This window comes from Procambarus clarkii, chromosome 27, assembly GCF_040958095.1.
Source record: "Procambarus clarkii isolate CNS0578487 chromosome 27, FALCON_Pclarkii_2.0, whole genome shotgun sequence".
In the NCBI taxonomy this organism is placed as follows: Eukaryota; Metazoa; Arthropoda; class Malacostraca; order Decapoda; family Cambaridae; genus Procambarus; species Procambarus clarkii.
The window spans coordinates 26,856,401-26,877,336 of record NC_091176.1 but is presented as its reverse complement, the minus strand read 5'-3'; the positions used below and the strand labels follow the sequence as shown (position 1 = coordinate 26,877,336).

The following is a 20,936-nucleotide window of genomic DNA, read 5'->3' as shown; positions in this document are numbered from 1 at the left end:
CGGACATCTCCATCTGCCCAACAAGGACCCTAAGTACCTATTTGGATCTCGGTAGTCGCACTGGGAGATGGAGGCTCAGCGCCTCGCCTTGAAGGCTGGCTGGCGATTAGAGAGGTGAAGTTGACACTGGGGTCCGCTGTAAGAGACGGGGCATCTTATTATACCTGATGATCTAGGCCTCTTGGGAAAGGTTAGGCTTTACGTGAAGGCTCTGCTGATGTGTTCATGTGTCTGTATATGGGCTAAGTGTCGGGATAATGGGTGTCTTAGTTATAATACACCCGTGTTGTAACTTGTAGAGAACAGTGTGCAGGTGTGGAGACTGCTGCACACTGCACCACAACAGCTGGGTGTCACGTGCTTGTGGTGTTTAGCACTGATAGGTAGCCTATTAGGTCGTCTGTGTCCTGCTTGACAACCGGGTGAGCTAGCAGCAGGCTAGGGTGACGCTCGACTCCAGTCCCTCACACCCAGTACGTCCAGTCCATCATTACACCTTGTACAGTAAGTCTCTCGTACCTAGTACATCCAATCCCTCACCACACCACCCAGTACATCCACTCCTTCACACCCAGATCATCTTGTTCTTCAACCTGTCACATGTGATGCACTGTGTGTGAAGAACTGGATGTGATGTACTGGGTAAGATCTACTGGATGTGATGTATTTAATGTGATGCACTGGGTGTAGGGAACTGGGTGTGGGGTACCGGGTGTGATGTTTTGGGTGTGATCTATTGGATGTGTTGTACTGGGTGTGAGGGGACTGGAAGTTCTTCAGTCTTGGCTGACGTGCACCAGTGTAGTGTGGGACACGCGTTTCAGTGCTACGAGGGACACACATGTCATTGTTGTGTGGGACACATGTGTCACTGTTATGTGGGATACTTGTGTGCCATTGTTATGTGGGAACACACGCTACAATGTTGCGTAAGCCACATGTAATTAGCACAGCTGTTGAGTGTATGTAAGGGGAGCAGGGCATTAACAAAGGCAATATCATTATACAACATGAATAAGGCTGTATTTCAGGGAAAAAATAATACATAAATAATGAATGAATTCGGTGTAAAGAAGCACCGTGGTGTTGACCTCATAGGTGCCTTGTTGAGGTGTGTGTGTGTGTGTGTGTGTGTGTGTGTGTGTGTGTGTGTGTGTGTGTGTGTGTGTGTGTGTGTGTGTGTGTGTGTGTGTGCGTGTGTGTGTGTGTGTGTGTGTGTGTGTGTGTGTGGGTGTGGGTGTGTGTGCGTGTGTGTGTGTGTGTGTGTGTGTGTGCGTGTGTGTGTGTGTGTGTGTGTGTGTGTGTGTGTGGGTGTGGGTGTGTGTGTGTGTGTGTGTGGGTGTGTGTGTGTGTGTGTGTGTGTGTGTGTGTGTGTGTGTGTGTGTGTGTGTGTGTGTGTGTGTGTGTGTGTGTGTGTGTGTGTGTGTGTGTGTGTGTGCGTGTGTGTGTGTGTGTGTGTGTGTGTGTGTGTGTGTGTGTGTGGGTGTGGGTGTGTGTGTGTGTGTGTGTGGGGGGGGGTCGAGTGACCCCCATCATGCGTTAGTGGCTGTCTTACTCACTACGGATGTTAGGTCACCACACTCAGCATAGGTCAGTCCATTAGCATGAGGCCAAACACGGATTGTCTCTCTCGTTTTTCCCTCTGAAGAAATAGAACAAAGGCTACTCGTAACAACCCTGTGAGAGACAACCGTGTTTTGAAGACACACACACACACAGCGACCAAGCTGATCACTACAAGCTTAAGACCATGGTTCAAGCTTAAGACATGTCTGAACACCGTTAAATAGTCCCATTGTGCACAGTACTCAAGACGATATCGAGCTATCTTGAAGAGAGAAGTCACCTGGTCTATCAAGAATCACGGCATCAATTGACAGAATAATGTTTTAGTTCTATCCCACAGGTTAATGGAAGTTAATGTTAAAATTGTTGGGAACAGTAGTTACTGGTAATACGTGCCAACTGACCAGAGGGTAGAGAGTGGTGCGCTCTGCTGTGAGGACAGGCTGCAAGAGGAGATCACCTGTTACCACCTGAAGGAGGACAACAACACCACCACCACACTGCACCCACAGCGCACACAACCCAACCACAGCGTTGTAACAACGTTGCTACATGGATACAACGCAAATAACGTTGTGTGTGGTGGGATGGGGCAAGGGCCTGAGATGCAAGTCTTATTAATGAGGTAACTAAAAGGGTGGGTCTCTTACTAACAAGCAGGGTTTACCTGCCACATTGTGTGGCAAAGGGAACATGTTACTCGGGAGAGTTTAACACTGTCCACGCTTAATGAACAGCTTCAAAATACCTTACCAGAGAAGACGTAACGAGGAAGGTTTGAGTCAAAGGAAGTTCTGAGTCTTGAGATGAAAAGGTCGTAAATTGAAGACAATAAAAAGAAAGCCTTCACAAGGAAGACTTCTCGAGCAAGACTTTATAATGGTCTTAATAACGAAGGTTTCATTCAGGTTTATTAAAGGTCATATGCAATCATATTACAGATCTATTTTAATGGAGCCACAGAATTGATTTGTTCTAAGCAGAGAAAAAAGAACGAATTTAATAAGGCAGTAATAGTTTCAAATGTCGTTAATGCTCTGGAATCCAGACACCGTTGAACTTTTCCCGCAATATTTTGACAGTAAGAATCGCGCGTGACATAACCGGTGACAGTTTGTAAACAAACCATTGCAACTTTAAAGTTCTCATGGTGGTACTGCACGTTTTGTTGACTGCTATTGTACCTTCCTGCCCAACCATTCAAAAAGGGTTTTAAACTAGTGTTAGTATGTGTTCGTCACCAGCCTAGTGCCAAAATGGGTAGCATATATTTGCGTATTTCGGGTGATAAGAACGTCGAATTTGTTCTCTTCGTGCAATGCGAACATCTGGTCAGTAACATCAGTCCACCGTCCACTTACACCACATCAGGTTAGGATACCCATGGGCATGGGAAGGGTGGGGAATGGAACTATCACGGGAAACCCACTTGGACGGTCGGGGATTGAACGCCGACCTGCATGAAGTGAGACCGTGAGAATGGGAAACAGATTTGCAGGTTCCAGACGAGGAGAGGAAATATCAGCATTGTGGAGAAATGCCAAGCAGATCACAGGGACATTATTTATCACACCGCAGAGTTACAGACCAAATAAGAGTTCCACTGAGAGCGTTGACAAAGTTGTTAAACACATTGGGCGCAACATTACTGAAACCAACATCAACGCTTATCCACCGGTCAAGTACAACACGTTTGCTTCTCACTTTATGTGTAGTTGTCTTAGTGTTTGTCTGAGACGTTTATGTAACGCCAAGTAGTAAAGTTTATTGACTGGTGAGAAATGGCCAAATATGAGCTTTATTGTGACACTTTAGCAAATAAATTTGTGTTGGTAGCAAAGTTCGAAGCGTTTTATGCAATACACAAAAACAAACGATAGCCGTTTGTTAACATCGGGAAACTCAAACGTCTCGGAAAATTACGATAAGGCAAACTTTTTTTTACGTAAACTAATAATTTTTAGAAAAGTTCAATTTCTATAAAATAGCCAAAGTGTATAGATTTTGAGCCTTTATTCCATATGACCTTTAACAAAAGGAACGTATCGAAAAAATGAGGGTTTAACATGATAGACAGAACAAGACAGGGGTTCAAGACAGAGGGTGTTCGAACCGTCACCCTTAAGAGAGGAGACTCAGTGGACGGATACCGTTCTTCAGCATCGCCAGGAGAACAATAATACGTGACTTGTTCTCGCCAGAGAGAGATATATAATAATATCTTCTGCTACAGGACACACTATACTGACGCCCAGTTAATTCGTACACTGATCAAGTACCCTTCGTACCCTCCGTCACACGTGACGGAGGGTACGAGTCAGGAGGCTGGATTCACGAAGCAGTTACGCAAGTACTTACGAACGTATACATCTTTCCCCAATCTTTGACGCCTTTGGTTATATATTTTGTGAACAGTTTAAAGCATGAAAACTTCCCAATCAACTGTCGTTATTGTTATAAACAGCATCCAGGTGCTTCGGAGCTCATTAACTGTTTAATAATTGTAAACAAAGCCGCCAAAGATTGAGAAAAGATGTAAAGGTTCGTATGGGCTTGCATAACTGCTTCGTGAATCTGGCCCCAGCTCCTCAGCCAGCGTGTGTGTGTGTGTGTGGCCCCCTTCTGCACACACTATCCTGCATACAGAGTGTGGTGACCTTCATCTCTGTTGGTGGTGCCTTGGTCACCATCCTGGTGCACTTTCCGCGTCACCATTGTGCACTTTACTGGTTCCCATAGTCAAGTTTAGCATAGCCACCCCAGGTACATTCTCGTGGCTAACACGGTACACTCCAGGGACAAGCACGGACCACTTGTAGTGAGAAAGCAGAACACACATCTGCGGGCGGCCAGTGTGACGGACGCCACAAACAACACTCTCACAGCAACGGTTACACACCTGTCACGCACCTATTACACACACCTGTCACACACCTGATACACACCCACGAACATCCGCCGTTCATCCTCACAGCTGTAACACAAAGACCTCTCACAACACTTGTGTAACAGTCTGCAGATGTTGACGATATTCTAACACTTTCAAAAAGTGGCAAAGTGGCATAATTACCTGTCAGTACCTGTCAGGTAAACATGAGTATACACTATTTCCCCACTCTAATGGATATACAAATTGTCTATAGGTATGAACAATAGATCAAAATAACATAAGAAAATGTACATAAGAACACAGAACTACCGAACTAATGCCGCTACTCACAGACACACACACACACACACACACACACACACACACACACACACACACACACACACACACACACACACACACACACACACACACACACACACACACGAGGCCAACACCACCACAGCTACGAGTGAAAGCCACCCAGCGGGGCGGAACCAGTAGCTGGCTCTGTACTTACTGTCATCCTCTCCGCCCTCCAGCTGCTTCGACTCGATCTCAGAGGTGGACCGCTGGCGTCGCAGGAGGCGAGACTTGGGTTGGCACTTCCCCACCTGCTCCTGGCACTCCACGTGGACGTTGGTCTTGCACATGCGGCACTTGAGGCCCTGCCGCGAGTGACCTGCGGAGGATGAAGGCCAGGCGGGTGTCAGTTGGCACTGAAGGGGGGAGGACTTGTGATGATAGTGGTGGTGGTGACGGCCATGGTGGTGATAAGGGTGGTGTCGCTAGTGGTGATAATGACTGCTTCTGCAGTGATCATTATCATAGAGGCCAGAACAGCCTCCAAGAAGCCACACAGAAAGAGCCTCCAAGAGGCCAGAACGGCCTCCAAGAGGCCAGAACGGCCTCCAAGAGGCCAGAACGGCCTCCAAGAGGCCAGAACAGCCTCCTAGAGGCCAGAACAGCCTCCTAGAGGCCAGAACAGCCTCCAAGAGGCCAGAACAGCCTCCTAGAGGCCAGAACAGCCTCTAGGAGGCTGGTGAGAATGGCCTCCAAGAGGCCAGAACAGCCTCCAAGAGGCCAGAACAGCCTCCTAGAGGCCAGAACAGCCTCCAAGAGGCCAGAACGGCCTCCAAGAGGCGAGAACAGCCTCCAAGAGGACAGAACAGCCTCCAAGAGGCCAGAACAGCCTCTAAGAGGCCAGAACAGCCTCTAAGAGGCCAGAACAGCCTCCAAGAGGCCAAAACGGCCTCCAAGAGGCCAGAACAGTCTCCAAGAGACCAGAACAGCCTCCAAGAGGCCAGAACAGCCTCCAAGAGGCCACTCAGAACACAGACACTATGGCTAGTCTCCAGCCATCACACACGGGTCATAGCCCCTAACACCTCCCAGGAAGCCTGCCTATCCTCCTGAAATGATAGTACTCATAGTCACTATTCGGTTGGTACTACCAAAATAAAGTGGTGGACCATCAAAAAGTTCACTTTTTGTACTTTTAATTTCATAGTCTCCCCAAAACAACCCATCCTTCTGGTTAGGTAGTACTCATAGTAACGGTGAGAACCAACATACATATATTCACGTAAAAGACAATTAGGAAGTAGAAATCGGTACTATTCAATTAGGACAAACCGGAAAAGTTGTGTATTTATGTGGCAAAGAAAACCGAACCTAACCTTATCTAACTTTCCCCAGGCCTAATGTGGCAAAGAAAACCGAACCTAACCTTATCTAACTTTCCCCAGGCCTAATGTGGCAAAGAAAACCGAACCTAAGCTTATCTAACTTTCCCCAGGCCTAATACTCGCTATCTGAGGCCTAATATAATACTTATATGTGCTATACTAGGCCTAGGAGTATATACGTTTGTTTATTTTAGTTTTGTCGAACTCTTATATAGTGAATAGTACCAAATTCTACTATCTAACTGTCCATTACAACATGAATGTACAATGGTCACATAGTTACAAAAAGTAGTAAACAGAAGGATGGGCTGAAAAATAGTAAAAGTAACTTTAACATTCCTAGGCTTAGTATACCACATATATGTACTATATTAGGCCTAAAATAGCCTAATATATTTTAGGAGGTTAAGGATTGATTGGAGTTGGTCTGAAGTCAGGACACTGACCTTCCCTAGGATACAGCCCACTACTTATTATTACTAGGTGAACAGAACCATCAGGGGGAAAGGAAACGTGACGGCGATTTCTATCCCGGCATGGTATCGAACCCGGGAGCTTCGATTATGAGTCGTAGTCGTGGACCGCCGAACAACAATGGTCCAATATGGTAATGTTCTCGCTGGCGGAGATGTTCTAATCAGATATTGTAACATTTATTTATATTGAACTCACTAACTAGCACACTTAACAGAGGACTGTAGCCAAGTGAGGAGTGTATGGTGAACAGCATAATGTCCAAGTGAGACAGCATCATGCTGCACCGCCACAGCACGAGACAGCATCATGCTGCACCACCACCACAGCACGAGACAGCATCATGCTGCACCACCACAGCACGAGACACCATCACGCTGCACCACCACAACACGAGACACCATCATGCTGCACCACCACAGCACGAGACACCATCACGCTGCACCACCACAGCACGAGACACCATCACGCTGCACCACCACAACACGAGACAGCATCATGCTGCACCACCACAGCACGAGACAGCATCATGCTGCACCACCACAGCCCGAGACAGCATCATGCTGCACGACCAGACGCGCAGAAAACTCATTATTAGACCTAATTACACTTCTCGGTTAAGTGGCTCTCAATTGAGCGCTCTCTCTCCCAGCTCGCCTCTTACTGAGAGCGGAAGACCAGAAGAGACACCTAGATCACTCAGAACGGGTTGCAAGCATGCCATGTGTTGCTGCACTTGCAATATGCTCTATAGAGGACTCTATAGACTTTAGAGGTCTTGCAATAAGACCTCTAAAGGGGGGGGGGAAGAAAATCACATTGATTGTCGAGCTCTATCTGAGAGTGATGAAGATAGTGGTAATAAGTGACTGATGTTTGAAAATGGTGAATATGATAGTGATAGTGATGACTAATGATGGTGAGATAAAAGTTACAGATCTCGTAAGGAGAACAGTGTTATGGTGAATCGTGATTCAGGGAGGGGGGGGATACACACACACACACACACATACACACAGTCTGTGTGTGTGTGTGTGTGTGTGTGTGTGTGTGTGTGTGTGCGAGAGAGAGAGAGAGAGAGAGAGAGAGAGAGAGAGAGAGAGAGAGAGAGAGAGAGAGAGAGAGAGAGAGAGAGAGAGAGAGAGAGAGAGAGAGAGAGAGATAAAATCACAATTTAATTGTTTAGCTCCGGAGGTAATATGAGGATGAGTGGAGGGAGTGAGACCAGAGGATGAGTGAGAGCAGGAGATGAGTAAGATGGGAGGATGATGGTGTCTAAAATACACAAGTTTCTAAAGGCATTTCTTATGTTTGTTAACCTCGCCATATGCCGCTGATGATATTCATTTGATGTAAGTTTCAGCGGACATGTTCGGTATGTAGGTATGATGTCAGTCCTCAGAGCTTTCTCTCTGGTTCTTGAAAATGTTCCTCCCCCAATTGGTACCGTGTGTCCGGTCTCCTGCTCCCTCCGCATATTTTCTTTAACTTACGCTTTCTTGAGACAAACTCTATTAGCCGTTTATTGGAGCATTCCTTCAGTTTGTCCAGGTAATCTGGTAGTCTCTTGCTATCTTCCTGTGTCTTAATCCTTCTAATAATTATAGCGTCACTAAGATAATGAGAATCTTGCCCTTCGCAAAGCTGTCACACGAAACAATTGTCCCTTCCTTCAAAAACCAAAGATCTCATGAAGAGCGTCTACACCGATGGCTCACTCCAATCGTCAACAAGACGGACTGCAGCAGCATGTAGGTTTTATAGAAACAATACTTGCGCACAATCCGTGTCATGTTAAACAACTGGCTGACCTCTACACAAACAGAACTAGCTGCACTACAACTAGGTATGACTCCATTCTGTGTGATGGAAATTTTTAGCATCACGTAATTAGTTCTTGACACACTCTGTACTCCTCTTCCTATAATCTAGCGTAGCTGCATATATGTAGATGTATCTAAAAAGAGTTAAAATAATAAAACAAACCATCAGCAAACATTGAGAGAAATCAGTGTAAACCCGCTGGAAGATCGTTTACCTCCATCGGAAACTGGATAGATCCGAGTAATGAACCCTGTGGGACTCCGCTGGTGATATCTCGCCATTCTGAGATCTCTCCTCATTCAGTAACCCGCTCTTTTCTGTTACTTATCTACAGAAGCATCTTACCTGTTATCCTGCCTGTTTCTTCAACTTATGAAACAGCCAATGTCAAAGACGTTCTTCATAGTTCAAGAAATGCAGTCTGCCCATCCTTCTCTTTCTTGCCTAATTTTTGTTGCCTGGTCATAGAATTATATTAAATCTGTAAGGTACGATTTACCATCCCTGAACGAATGTTGGTGTTGCGTTACAAAGTTTATACTCGCCAGATGTGCTACTAGCTTCTTCCTCGAGATTTTTTCCATTACCTCGCGTGGTATACAAGTTAGGGACACTCGTTCGTGACTTGTATATCATGCAAGGTGATGGAAAAGATCGCGAGAAAAAAGGGTGTCAGGCAGGAGTCCCCCCCTTCTTTGCCTGTCACCCTTTTAGTGTACTGAGACTACGTTAACTGTCTTCTAGTTTTCTGGTCGGTCTCAATGTTTCTGGTGACCTAATACACATCATATTGTGGCAGGTATAGTGCTTCTGGAGTCTCTGTTGGTATCCATGGTGAGATTCTGTATGCCGCAACAGTATTAGGTCCAGTTCCAGCAGATACCTTTAACCTCCTCTCTGGTAATTTCAATATTTTCACAAGTTGCTTTTTTTTACTGCCACCTTTCCTTTCATAGTTCAGGGACGTCTCTTTGCTCTATTATGACGACCTCCTGGATCCCTCTTGGTGATTTCTTTACAAACCAACTTATCGTTCTCAATGTACTTGTCGTCCCCCTTCATCAATTTCATTCCCTGTTCTTTCACTGATTTATTCTCTTAATGTGGCTGTGGAACAATTGGGTTAGGTCTTGGTTTTACTTGCTATGTAATTTTCTTCAAAATTTTCTCAAAAATTTCTCAAAACAAAAAAAAAGAAGAGTTTCTCTCTTCTTTGAAGTACCCACTTCTGGCCCTCTGGTATCTCTCTCTGCTCTCTGGTGTTTCGTTACTTCTGTAGTTTTTCAATGCCCTTGTATTTAATTGCCTTGCTTCCGTACCATATATATATATACATATGTATATTAAAGGTATATGTGTCTGTGTGTGTGTGTGTAGCTAAGTGTAAAAAATACACTTGGCTGGTGTTGGAACACCCAGGACAAGAGTAATTGCATTTAGCCAAACGTAACTTATGACAGTGGTTAGGTTGTCTTTTACTCTCGTCAGGTCTTTGTCAGCAGCAGGAGCAGCAGCAGCAGTTTACTCAACTAGGAGAGTGAATTACTGAGCCGGCCAGCGACCTCTGAACTGGTGGGGTGGGGATACGATGGGAAATTCAGTATTAGTGCCTTTATTAGGCATTTTATGGCTCCAATAAGTAACTTTATTGTCTGCGGAACCTGTTTATGGCCTGGGGTAAAATACTTCCTTATTTTGAGTCTTTTTTGTTATTGACTGAGCAGCTGGGAGTATTACCCTCACCGTCTGGGGCTTAACTTCAGCTGCCAGTGTTGATATTGTGCTCTTACTTCTGGCCTCCAGTTCTCTGTCAACTCTGCTGTTATAGTGTGTGTGTTTTACCGTGCTTTAATCGTTGGTTGCTTCCAATATTGCTTTGTTCTTTACGCCTCTGACTGTATAATTTGCTCCGTCTATTTGTTGTTCCACCACCTATGTTGTTCTGGAAGATGCTGTGTGGTTCCACCAGGTGCTGTGTGGTTCCACCAGGTGTTGTGTTGTTCCACCTGGTGCTGTGTTGTTCCACCAGGTGTTGTGTTGTTCCACCTGGTGCTGTGTTGTTCCACCAGATGCTGTGTTGTTCCACCAGATGCTGTGTTGTTCCACCAGATGCTGTGTTGTTCCACCAGATGCTGTGTTGTTCCACCAGATGCTGTGTTGTTCCACCAGATGCTGTGTTGTTCCACCAGATGCTGTGTTGTTCCACCAGATGCTGTGTTGTTCCACCAGGTGTTGTGTTGTTCCACCAGATGCTGTGTTGTTCCACCAGGTGTTGTGTTGTTCCACCAGGTGCTGTGTTGTTCCACCAGGTGTTGTGTTGTTCCACCAGATGCAGTGTTGTTCCACCAGGTGCTGTGTTGTTCCACCAGATGCTGTGTTGTTCCACCAGGTGTTGTGTTGTTCCACCAGATGCTGTGTTGTTCCACCAGGTGCTGTGTTGTTCCACCAGGTGCTGTGTTGTTCCACCAGATGCTGTGTTGTTCCACCAGGTGTTATGTTGTTCCACCAGATGCTGTGTTGTTCCACCAGGTGTTGTGTTGTTCCACCAGATGCAGTGTTGTTCCACCAGGTGCTGTGTTGTTCCACCAGATGCTGTGTTGTTCCACCAGGTGTTGTGTTGTTCCACCAGATGCTGTGTTGTTCCACCAGGTGTTGTGTTGTTCCACCAGGTGCTGTGTTGTTCCACCAGATGCTGTGTTGTTCCACCAGATGCTGTGTTGTTCCACCAGATGCTGTGTTGTTCCACCAGGTGTTGTGTTGTTCCACCAGATGCTGTGTTGTTCCACCAGATGCTGTGTTGTTCCACCAGGTGTTGTGTTGTTCCACCAGATGCTGTGTTGTTCCACCAGGTGTTGTGTTGTTCCACCAGGTGCTGTGTTGTTCCACCAGATGCTGTGTTGTTCCACCAGATGCTGTGTTGTTCCACCAGATGCTGTGTTGTTCCACCAGGTGTTGTGTTGTTCCACCAGATGCTGTGTTGTTCCACCAGGTGCTGTGTTGTTCCACCAGATGCTGTGTTGTTCCACCAGATGTTGTGTTGTTCCACCAGGTGTTGTGTTGTTCCACCAGGTGTTGTGTTGTTCCACCAGATGCTGTGTTGTTCCACCAGGTGCTGTGTTGTTCCACCAGATGCTGTGTTGTTCCACCAGGTGTTGTGTTGTTCCACCAGGTGTTGTGTTGTTCCACCAGATGCTGTGTTGTTCCACCAGGTGCTGTGTTGTTCCACCAGATGTTGTGTTGTTCCACCAGATGCTGTGTTGTTCCACCAGGTGCTGTGTTGTTTCACCAGATGTTGTGTTGTTCCACCAGGTGTTGTGTTGTTCCACCAGGTGTTGTGTTGTTCCACCAGATGCTGTGTTGTTCCACCAGGTGCTGTGTTGTTCCACCAGATGCTGTGTTGTTCCACCAGGTGCTGTGTTGTTCCACCAGATGCTGTGTTGTTCCACCAGGAGCTGTGTTGTTCCACCAGATGCTATGTTGTTCCACCAAATGCTGTGTTGTTCCACCAGATGCTGTGTTGATCCACCAGGTGTTGTGTTGTTCCACCAGGTGCTGTGTTGTTCCACCAGATGCTGTGTTGTTCCACCAGATGATGTGTTGTTCCACCAGATGCTGTGTTGTTCCACCAGGTGTTGTGTTGTTCCACCAGATGTTGTGTTGTTCCACCAGGTGTTGTGTTGTTCCACCAGATGCTGTGTTGTTCCACCAGATGCTGTGTTGTTCCACCAGGTGTTGTGTTGTTCCACCAGGTGTTGTGTTGTTCCACCAGGTGTTGTGTTGTTCCACCAGATGCTGTGTTGTTCCACCAGATGCTGTGTTGTTCCACCAGGTGTTGTGTTGTTCCACCAGATGCTGTGTTGTTCCACCAGGTGCTGTGTTGTTCCAACAGATGCTGTGTTGTTCCACCAGATGCTGTGTTGTTCCACCAGGTGCTGTGTTGTTCCACCAGATGCTGTGTTGTTCCACCAGATGCTGTGTTGTTCCACCAGATGTTGTGTTGTTCCACCAGATGTTGTGTTGTTCCACCAGGTGTTGTGTTGTTCCACCAGGTGCTCTGTTGTTCCACCAGATGCTGTGTTGTTCCACCAGATGCTGTGTTGTTCCACCAGATGCTGTGTTGTTCCATCAGGTGGTGTGTGGAACACAAACATCGTGTTTTTTTTACCTAGAACACGGCCCACCAATTCGGTTTACAACCAGACCCCCAATTGCTCCCGAGTGAACAGCAGCAGCAATCAATCCAGGGGGCCCGACCTGACGAAGTCATTCGCGAGGCGCGGAGTGAACGTGATACCCCTGCGCCACAGAGACCTTTCGCACCATTAGACAAGCCGGTAGTATGCACCAGCTGCTATTTCGTCTGCAACAGCTTCTACACTGTTTTTCTGGTACGCTGTTTGCACCACCTGCCTCGCTTGCTCGCGCCGTCTGCCTCACTGTTTACGGCCACATGTACGAGCAACGGTCCTACGCTGCCATAACCTACACAGGTTTCAGTCAACCGAAATTGCATTCCTGGTCACCTGGTTGATACCTGGTTGATGGGGTTCTGGGAGTTCTTCTACTCCCCAAGCCCGGCACGAGGCCAGGCTCGACTTGTGAGAGTTTGGTCCACCAGGCTGTTGCTTGGAGCGGCCCGCAGGGCCACGTACCCACCACAGCCCGGCTGATCCGGAACTTCTCTTAGAAAATCGTCCAGTTTTCTCTTGAAGATGTCCACGGTTGTTCCGGCAATATTTCTTATGCTCGCTGGGAGGACGTTGAACAACCGCGGACCCCTGATGTTTATACAGTGCTCTCTGATTGTGCCTATGTCACCTCTGCTCTTCACAGGTTCAATCTTGCATTTTCTTCTCGGCCAGCACTACATGGGTAGCTGGGGTAGGCCTGCACTACATGGGTAGCTGGGGGTAGGCCAGCACTACATGGGTAGCTGGGGTAGGCCTGCACTACATGGGTAGCTGGGGTAGGCCAGCACTACATGGGTAGCTGGGGTAGGCCAGCACTACATGGGTAGCTGGGGTAGGCCAGCACTACATGGGTAGCAGGGTAGGCCAGCACTACATGGGTAGCTGGGGTAGGCCAGCTCTACATGGGTAGCTGGGGTAGGCCTGCACTACATGGGTAGCTGGGGTATGCCAGCACTACATGGGTAGCGGGGTAGGCCAGCACTACATGGGTAGCTGGGGTAGGCCAGCACTACATGGGTAGCGGGGTAGGCCAGCACTACATGGGTAGCTGGGGTAGGCCAGCACTACATGGGTAGCGGGGTAGGCCAGCACTACATGGGTAGCTGGGGTAGGCCAGCACTACATGGGTAGCGGGGTAGGCCAGCACTACATGGGTAGCTGGGGTAGGCCAGCACTACATGGGTAGCTGGGGTAGGCCAGCACTACATGGGTAGCTGGGGTAGGCCAGCACTACATGGGTAGCTGGGGTAGGCCAGCACTACATGGGTAGCTGGGGTAGGCCAGCACTACATGGGTAGCTGGGGTAGGCCAGCACTACATGGGTAGCTGGGGTAGGTCAGCACTACATGGGTAGCAGGGTAGGCCAGCACTACATGGGTAGCTGGGGTAGGCCAGCTCTACATGGGTAGCTGGGGTAGGCCAGCACTACATGGGTAGCTGGGGTAGGCCAGCACTACATGGGTAGCAGGGTAGGCCAGCACTACATGGGTAGCTGGGGTAGGCCAGCTCTACATGGGTAGCGGGCCGTCTCCTGCTCTGTCAAACCCATCACTCTGTTCGTCTCCGTCCGAAGTTACCCTGACAGTGCCAGTAAGGCTGCGCCGACAGTGCCACCAAGGCTGCGCTGACAGTGCCACCAAGGCTGCGCTGACAGTGCCAGCAAGGCCGCGCAGACAGTGCCACCAAGGCCGCGCAGACAGAAACCCCAGAGAGTCGTAGTTACACGTTTACATATTAACATGCACAGTAACCAATGATCTTTTTTTGAGAGTACTGGCTTACAGCAGAGTACTGAATATAATGTCTGCTGGGAGGGAGTCTGCTGCAGGAGGCTATGACGCGTCGCGCGGGGGGGGGGGGGAGACGAGTGGCTGAGGGAGGGGGTTTTAGAGAGGGGACGCAGGGGACAGAGAGCACAGTGGTGGCGGAGGAACAGGAATAACGAGAGAGAGAGAGAGAGAGAGAGAGAGAGAGAGAGAGAGAGAGAGAGAGAGAGAGAGAGAGAGAGAGAGAGAGAGAGAGAGAGAGAGAGAGAGAGAGAGAAAGAGAGAGAGAGAGAGAGAGAGAGAGAGAGAGAGAGAGAGAGAGAGAGAGAGAGAGAGAGAGAGAGAGAGAGAGAGAGAGAGAGAGAGAGAGAAGAGAGAGAGAAAGAGAGAGAGAAAGAGAGAGAGAGAGAGAGAGAGAGAGAGAGAGAGAGAGAGAGAGAGAGAGAGAGAGAGAGAGAGAGAGAGAGAGAGAGAGAGAGAGAGAAAGAGAGAGAGAAAGAGAGAGAGAAAGAGAGAGAGAGAGGGGGGGGGAAGTAAAGGGGGGTTGCATAACAAAGACATTTCCCGACAATTAAACAAGACTCAATACTAATGATAACGTGATCATATTACAATTACTCTCTGTCGGTATATACTCCATGCACGTCTCCTCCAACCGTGGAGGCCACCTCCATGCACACACACACACACACACACACACACACACACACACACACACACACACACACACACACACACACACACACACACACACACACACACACACACATGTAAACAATTGGGCTAATTAGAGTCCAATACGCTGTGTTTTGTTGACGAATGTAAACACATTATTGCATCCTGGGTGTGCTGACGCAAGTGATTGTTGCTTCATGGGTGTACTGAAGCAAGTGACGCAAGTAGGCACCCACCTGCCTATTTTGGGAGAGGTGGTTGTGCACGTCGCTATCACCTGGCGCTCCCTGTGAACTAACCTAACAAAATTTGCAGGACCGAATTTCAGCTCTTGGGCTCCACCTTTTCGGTTGATTTATACAACGACTTCCAGTCCCTTTGTGCCTTGTCATATATGCTCTAAATTTATGGATTAAATTGTTATATTCTTTTGTTCCTGTGTCGTTAAGTTTAGCGTATCATCTCAATTCTTGGACTAGCTGAGCTGCCAAGCTCGGTTCTTGTTTAATCTTTGGTTGGATTTTTTGAAGTTAGGGGCTCCGTGCTGGCGCTGCATGAGTTAGCACTGGTTGGACATACGTTGTATAAAGTATTTTGAAGGCATTATGTTGGCTGTCCTAAAGATGGTAGCTTAGCCTAAGTTTCTGATGCGTTGTGTCTACAGATTCGACAGATCCTTCGTTTTCATCGCACATTGCTCCTCTGCCCCTTCCCCTCCTTCTCTTCCTTACTTCATTCACCCATTCTCATTACCTTGTACGTATCTGGATTGATTTCCAGTAGCCATATATCCGATCAGGCCAGCAACTTACCTAAGACATACTGGAACATGTTACAGTTCTCGCTGGTCCTCACAATCCTCATCAGCTTTTAATCGAAATCAAATAATAACAACAAAGAGTATTTCATTAGTTGTGTCATTTACACATACAACAAAGAGAACGAGCCCCAACACTGACCCTTGCGGAACTTATCACATTCTTCCATTCCCATATTTTCTCTTGTACTGTTACCTTCTGTTTCCTATTCGTCAAGAAATTCTTCATCTATCTCTTCACTCTATTAGGACATATATGCCTTCTTCCAGCTATCTGAGACCTCCCTCATCTTCAGTGATGCATTGGAGACCAAAGAGGTTCTGACAGTACATGAGCAGCTTCGTTTAGGATCCATGGTGATATCCAGTCAGGTTCCACAGCTTTTATCTCGTCAAGTCCCCGCAGCTGATATGTGTTTTCCACTTCCTATGTCACTACCTTGAGGTTACCTTGAGGTGCTTCCGGGGCTTAGCGTCCCCGCGGCCCGGTCGTCGACCAGGCCTCCTCCAACTACTGTTGTGGTTGTTCTCCACTCCGGCTGCGGCTCAGCCCAGGAAGCTACTGTGACACTACTCTCAACACCTCTCGGAACCTGTCATTATGGAGCTTTATATATTTTATTATTATTCGATGAAAACCTTCTATTTGTTTTAATCCATCTCACCATCTGATTCTTTATTGGGATTGTTTGTTTAGCAGTGTTTGTTGTTGCTCCTTCTGTGTTTGGTAGTGGTTCGGTGTTTGATAATTATGCTGTGTGTGGTACTGGTCCTGTGTGTGGTACTGATCCTGTGTGTGGTACTGATCCTGTGTGGTACTGATTCTGTGTGGTACTGATTCTGTGTGGTACTGATCCTGTGTGTGGTACTGATCCTGTGTGGTACTGATCCTGTGTGTGGTACTGATCCTGTGTGGTACTGATCCTGTGTGTGGTACTGATCCTGTGTGGTACTGATCCTGTGTGGTACTGATCCTGTGTGGTACTGGTCCTGTGTGGTACTGATCCTGTGTGGTACTGATCCTGTGTGGTACTGATCCTATAGCCAATGATGACAGTCCTTATTGTCACTTAACGTTTTGAGATTTGCGTTATGAAATGAACACTTATCTCCTCACTTGCCTGACTCCTCACTTGCCTGACTCCTCACTTGCCTGACTCCTCACTTGCCTGACTCCTCACTTGCCTGACTCCTCACTTGCCTGACTCCTCACTTGCCTGACTCCTCACTTCTCGTAGTCCTCACCTGCCTGACGTCTCACTCATCACTTGTCTCACTCATTCATCACTTCTTTCAATTCGCAATCATCACATGCATCATTCCCCGCTTCTCACTTGTCTCACTCCTCACTTGTCTCACTCCTCACTTGTCTCATTCTCACTCGCCTTACTCCTCGCTTCTCACTTACCTCACTCCTCACTTCCTCATGCAATACAGACATTTATTATTCCCCCTCACTTATTATCTTCCTTACTCATCACTTATCCCATCATCTACCTTACTACTGCCCCTCATTATCTCCTTCGTCCACATGCCCCTCACCTTCTAATTCATCACCTTCCTCACTCACAATCAACTTTACTCATCAGGGGAGGGGAAACAATACTGAATAAGAAGAGACTGGGAAAGAGAGGAGGAGGGTGGGGGACAGAAGGGTGAAGGGGAGTGGGAAAGAGAATAAGACTGGAGAAAGGGCAGGGATGGGAGAGGAAAGGTGAGGAGGCGAAGCTACAACTGATTGTTTTGGAATTACCTCACATGTCAAGTTGTGTGTTGCCATGGTGACGGGATGGGGGGGGGGGGGTGTGGAGCTGCCAGCATCACTTCTCAGGGTCAGCTTACTCTTACATGCAGGTAGGTGCACGCCCGCACGTACACGGATCCTAAGGGCCCCGGGTTCGATTCCCGGTCGAGGCAGACATAAATGGGGCAAAGTGTCTTTCACCTGATGATTCTGCTCGCCTGGCAGTTAATAGGTACCTGGGATTGAGACAGCTGCTAGGGGCTGCATCCTGGGGAAGGAGGGGGGGGGGGGTACTCACCTAGTTGTGCTTGCGGGGCATGAGGTTACTTTGAGGTTACCTTGAGGTGGTTCCGGGGCTTAGCGTCCCCACGGCCCGGTCGTCGACCAGGCCTCCTGGTTGCCGGACTGATCAACCAGGCTGTTGGACGCAGCTAAGGAGGTTGGATTTTTTTTCCAGCTTCTCAACTGTCAACTGCAGTTGATTAGATAGTACGTTTTGTTACTATGTGCACAATAGTACACTCTCTCACCGGGAGGGAGGGAGGGAATTATCAGAGGAAAACGCCAAGCTATTAGGACTATATAGCACTGGGAAGGGGTCAGGATAAGGATTTGGGATGAGACGGGGTGGAACGGAATGGTGCCCAATCACTTGGACGGTCGGGGATTGAACGCCGACCTGCATGACGCGAGACCGTCTCTCTACCGTCCAGCCCAAGTGATTGGGCACACAACAGTATAAACATTGACGTACTAAGCAATTATTTAGTAGAATTTCGTACTATTCACTTTTATAGAGACCGAAAAAATGAAGCTAAAAACAAACATAAATATTCCTAGGCCTAGTCTAGGCCTAGTGTAGTACACATATGTACTATATTAGGCCTCAGGTAGCCTGTACCCGCCAAAAGACCTCCAATGTGTCATTTTTTATATCAAAATCATTTTTTCAGAAACGATTTCCACCCTCTGTTTTCCTCGACCCCTTTGACCTTTAATCTTTCAAGAACGGTGAATGGAGCTTCTTTTTCTGTACAGACCTTTTTTTTCTCCTTCGAAAAGGTTACGCACAATGAGTGGGAAAAGTGTAACTCTGCAAGCACCATTTTTTTTTACAAAAGTGATGATATTAAATCATGCCGGACAGGTGAGACTGTTTGACAAGTGTTGTATTTATTATTATTTTCTACCACAGACGTGGCAAGACATTTACAATGCTAACCAGCATATATACACTTTCTTCTGTCTTCCATGGACAGGGTGATAAATTTATTATACACGAACAACTGTGTGTTCCTGTACCCACATGTGTGTTCCTGTACCCACCTGTGTGTTCCTGCACCCACCTGTGTGTTCCTGTACCCACATGTGTGTGCCTGTACCCACCTGTGTGTTCCTGCACCCACCTGGGTGTTCCTGTACCCACCTGGGTGTTCCTGTACCCACCTGTGTGTTCCTGCACCCACCTGGGTGTTCCTGTACCCACCTGGGTGTTCCTGTACCCACCTGTGTAAAGAAGAAAATAGAGCCCAAGGTGCCTCAGAACCTATACATCTCTCGACTGAAGGTTTGATGAAGATGATCTTCTTCCCTCACCCTACCTCCTCCTCCTCCTCCTCCTCCTCCTCCTCCTCCTCCTCCTCCTCCTCCTTCCATCACCCTCCCTCCGCTGCTATTCCTGACATACAGGGCAGGAGGCAAGAGGGTGCAAACTCCTGAACCGCACTTGTAAATCCCAGGTATTCCACAGACACATTTATGCAAATTTACCCCACCTAACGATATGCAAAACAAGACTGAGCAATAAACTGGGAAGCTTTCTCTCTCTCTCTTACCCTATCTAACTCTATCTCACTCATTCTCCTTCCCCTTCTCTCTCATTTACACCCTCTCTCTCTCTCTCTCTCTCTCTCTCTCTCTCTCTCTCTCTCTCTCTCTCTCTCTCTCTCTCTCTCTCTCTCTCTCTCTCTCTCTCTTCTCTCTCTCTCATAAACTCACACATACACACACACACACACACACACACACACACACACACACACACACACACACACACACACACACACACACACACACACACACATTATGGGGCCTGGTAGGCTAGTGGATAGCGCGCAGGACTCGTAATTCTGTGGCGTGGGTTCGATTCCCGCACGAGGCAGAAACAAATGGGCAAAGTTTCTTTCACCCTGAATGCCCCTGTTACCTAGCAGTAAATAGGTACCTGGGAGTTAGTCAGCTGTCACGGGCTGCTTCCTGGGGTGTGTGTGTGTGTGTGTGTGTGTGTGTGTGTGTGTGTGTGTGTGTGTGTGTGTGTGTGTGTGTGTGTGTGTGTGTGTGTGTGTGTGTTACAGATAAATATATGTAGTAGACATAAAAGAGGAGAAAGATTGGTTAGCAAGGCGAGGTCCAAGAGCTAATAGCTCGATTCTGCAGACACAAATAGTAAATACCCTAAGATACAGGAGAACATAGAGAGCAGCCACAGGAAATAATATTACGACTATGTAAGCGTAAGAAGACTCTAAAAAAGTACAATTAAAACGATACACCCTACAACACCCCCCCTGCAACACACCCTACAACACCCTGCAACACCCTACAACACACCCTACAACACACCCTACAACACACCCTGCAACACACCCTACAACACCCTGCAACACCCTACAACACACCCTACAACACATCCTACAACACACCCCGCAACACACCCTACAACACACCCCGCAACACCTTTCAACACCCTACAACACACCCTACAACACACCCCGCAACACACCCTACAACACCCTGCAACACCCTACAACACACCCTACAACACACCCTACAACACACCCTACAACACACCCTACAACACACCCCGCAACACACCCTACAACACACCCTACAACACACCCTACAACACCCTGCAACACCCTACAACACACCCCGCAACACCCTACAACACATCCTACAACACACCCTACAACATACCCCGCAACACACCCTACAACACACACCGGAGCCCCCCACAGCCACGCGGGTCACAACAAGCCACCAGCTGGCGAGGCTTACCAAGAGGAGAGAGTGAGCCGCGAATTATTGGGAAATATCTGAAAAGTTAAGTGAACGGTTCCAAGAGATCTTGGGAGTGAAGGCGGAACAATTACCTCACATAAGACGGAGAGCGCCTTCAGACATTGAGCCCAGCACAATTAATATTGACAGAGGAAGAGACAAGAGACTCGCCCGAGGAACTGGACGACACAAAGACTCGCCCGAGGAACTGGACGACACAAAGACTCGGGGGACCTGTGAGGATCTCGCCACGAAAACAACAA

General features: G+C 47.8%; 1 protein-coding gene across 14 annotated transcripts in view; it reads right to left on the bottom strand.

The window, feature by feature from the left end:
* Stacl (Stac-like) overlaps window positions 1-20,936 on the bottom strand; it is a 723,254-nt gene that overhangs the window by 78,181 nt on the left and 624,137 nt on the right. For 12 of the 14 annotated variants that reach the window (XM_069332474.1, XM_069332482.1, XM_069332475.1 and 9 more), the window contains 2 exons: window positions 4,956-5,117; window positions 38-136 (listed from right to left, as the gene is read on the bottom strand). In XM_069332474.1, the coding sequence (XP_069188575.1) occupies window positions 38-136; window positions 4,956-5,117 (261 nt within the window). The remainder of the gene's footprint in view (window positions 1-37; window positions 137-4,955; window positions 5,118-20,936) is intronic. The other 2 variants (XM_069332486.1, XM_069332479.1) reach the window with 1 other exon arrangement.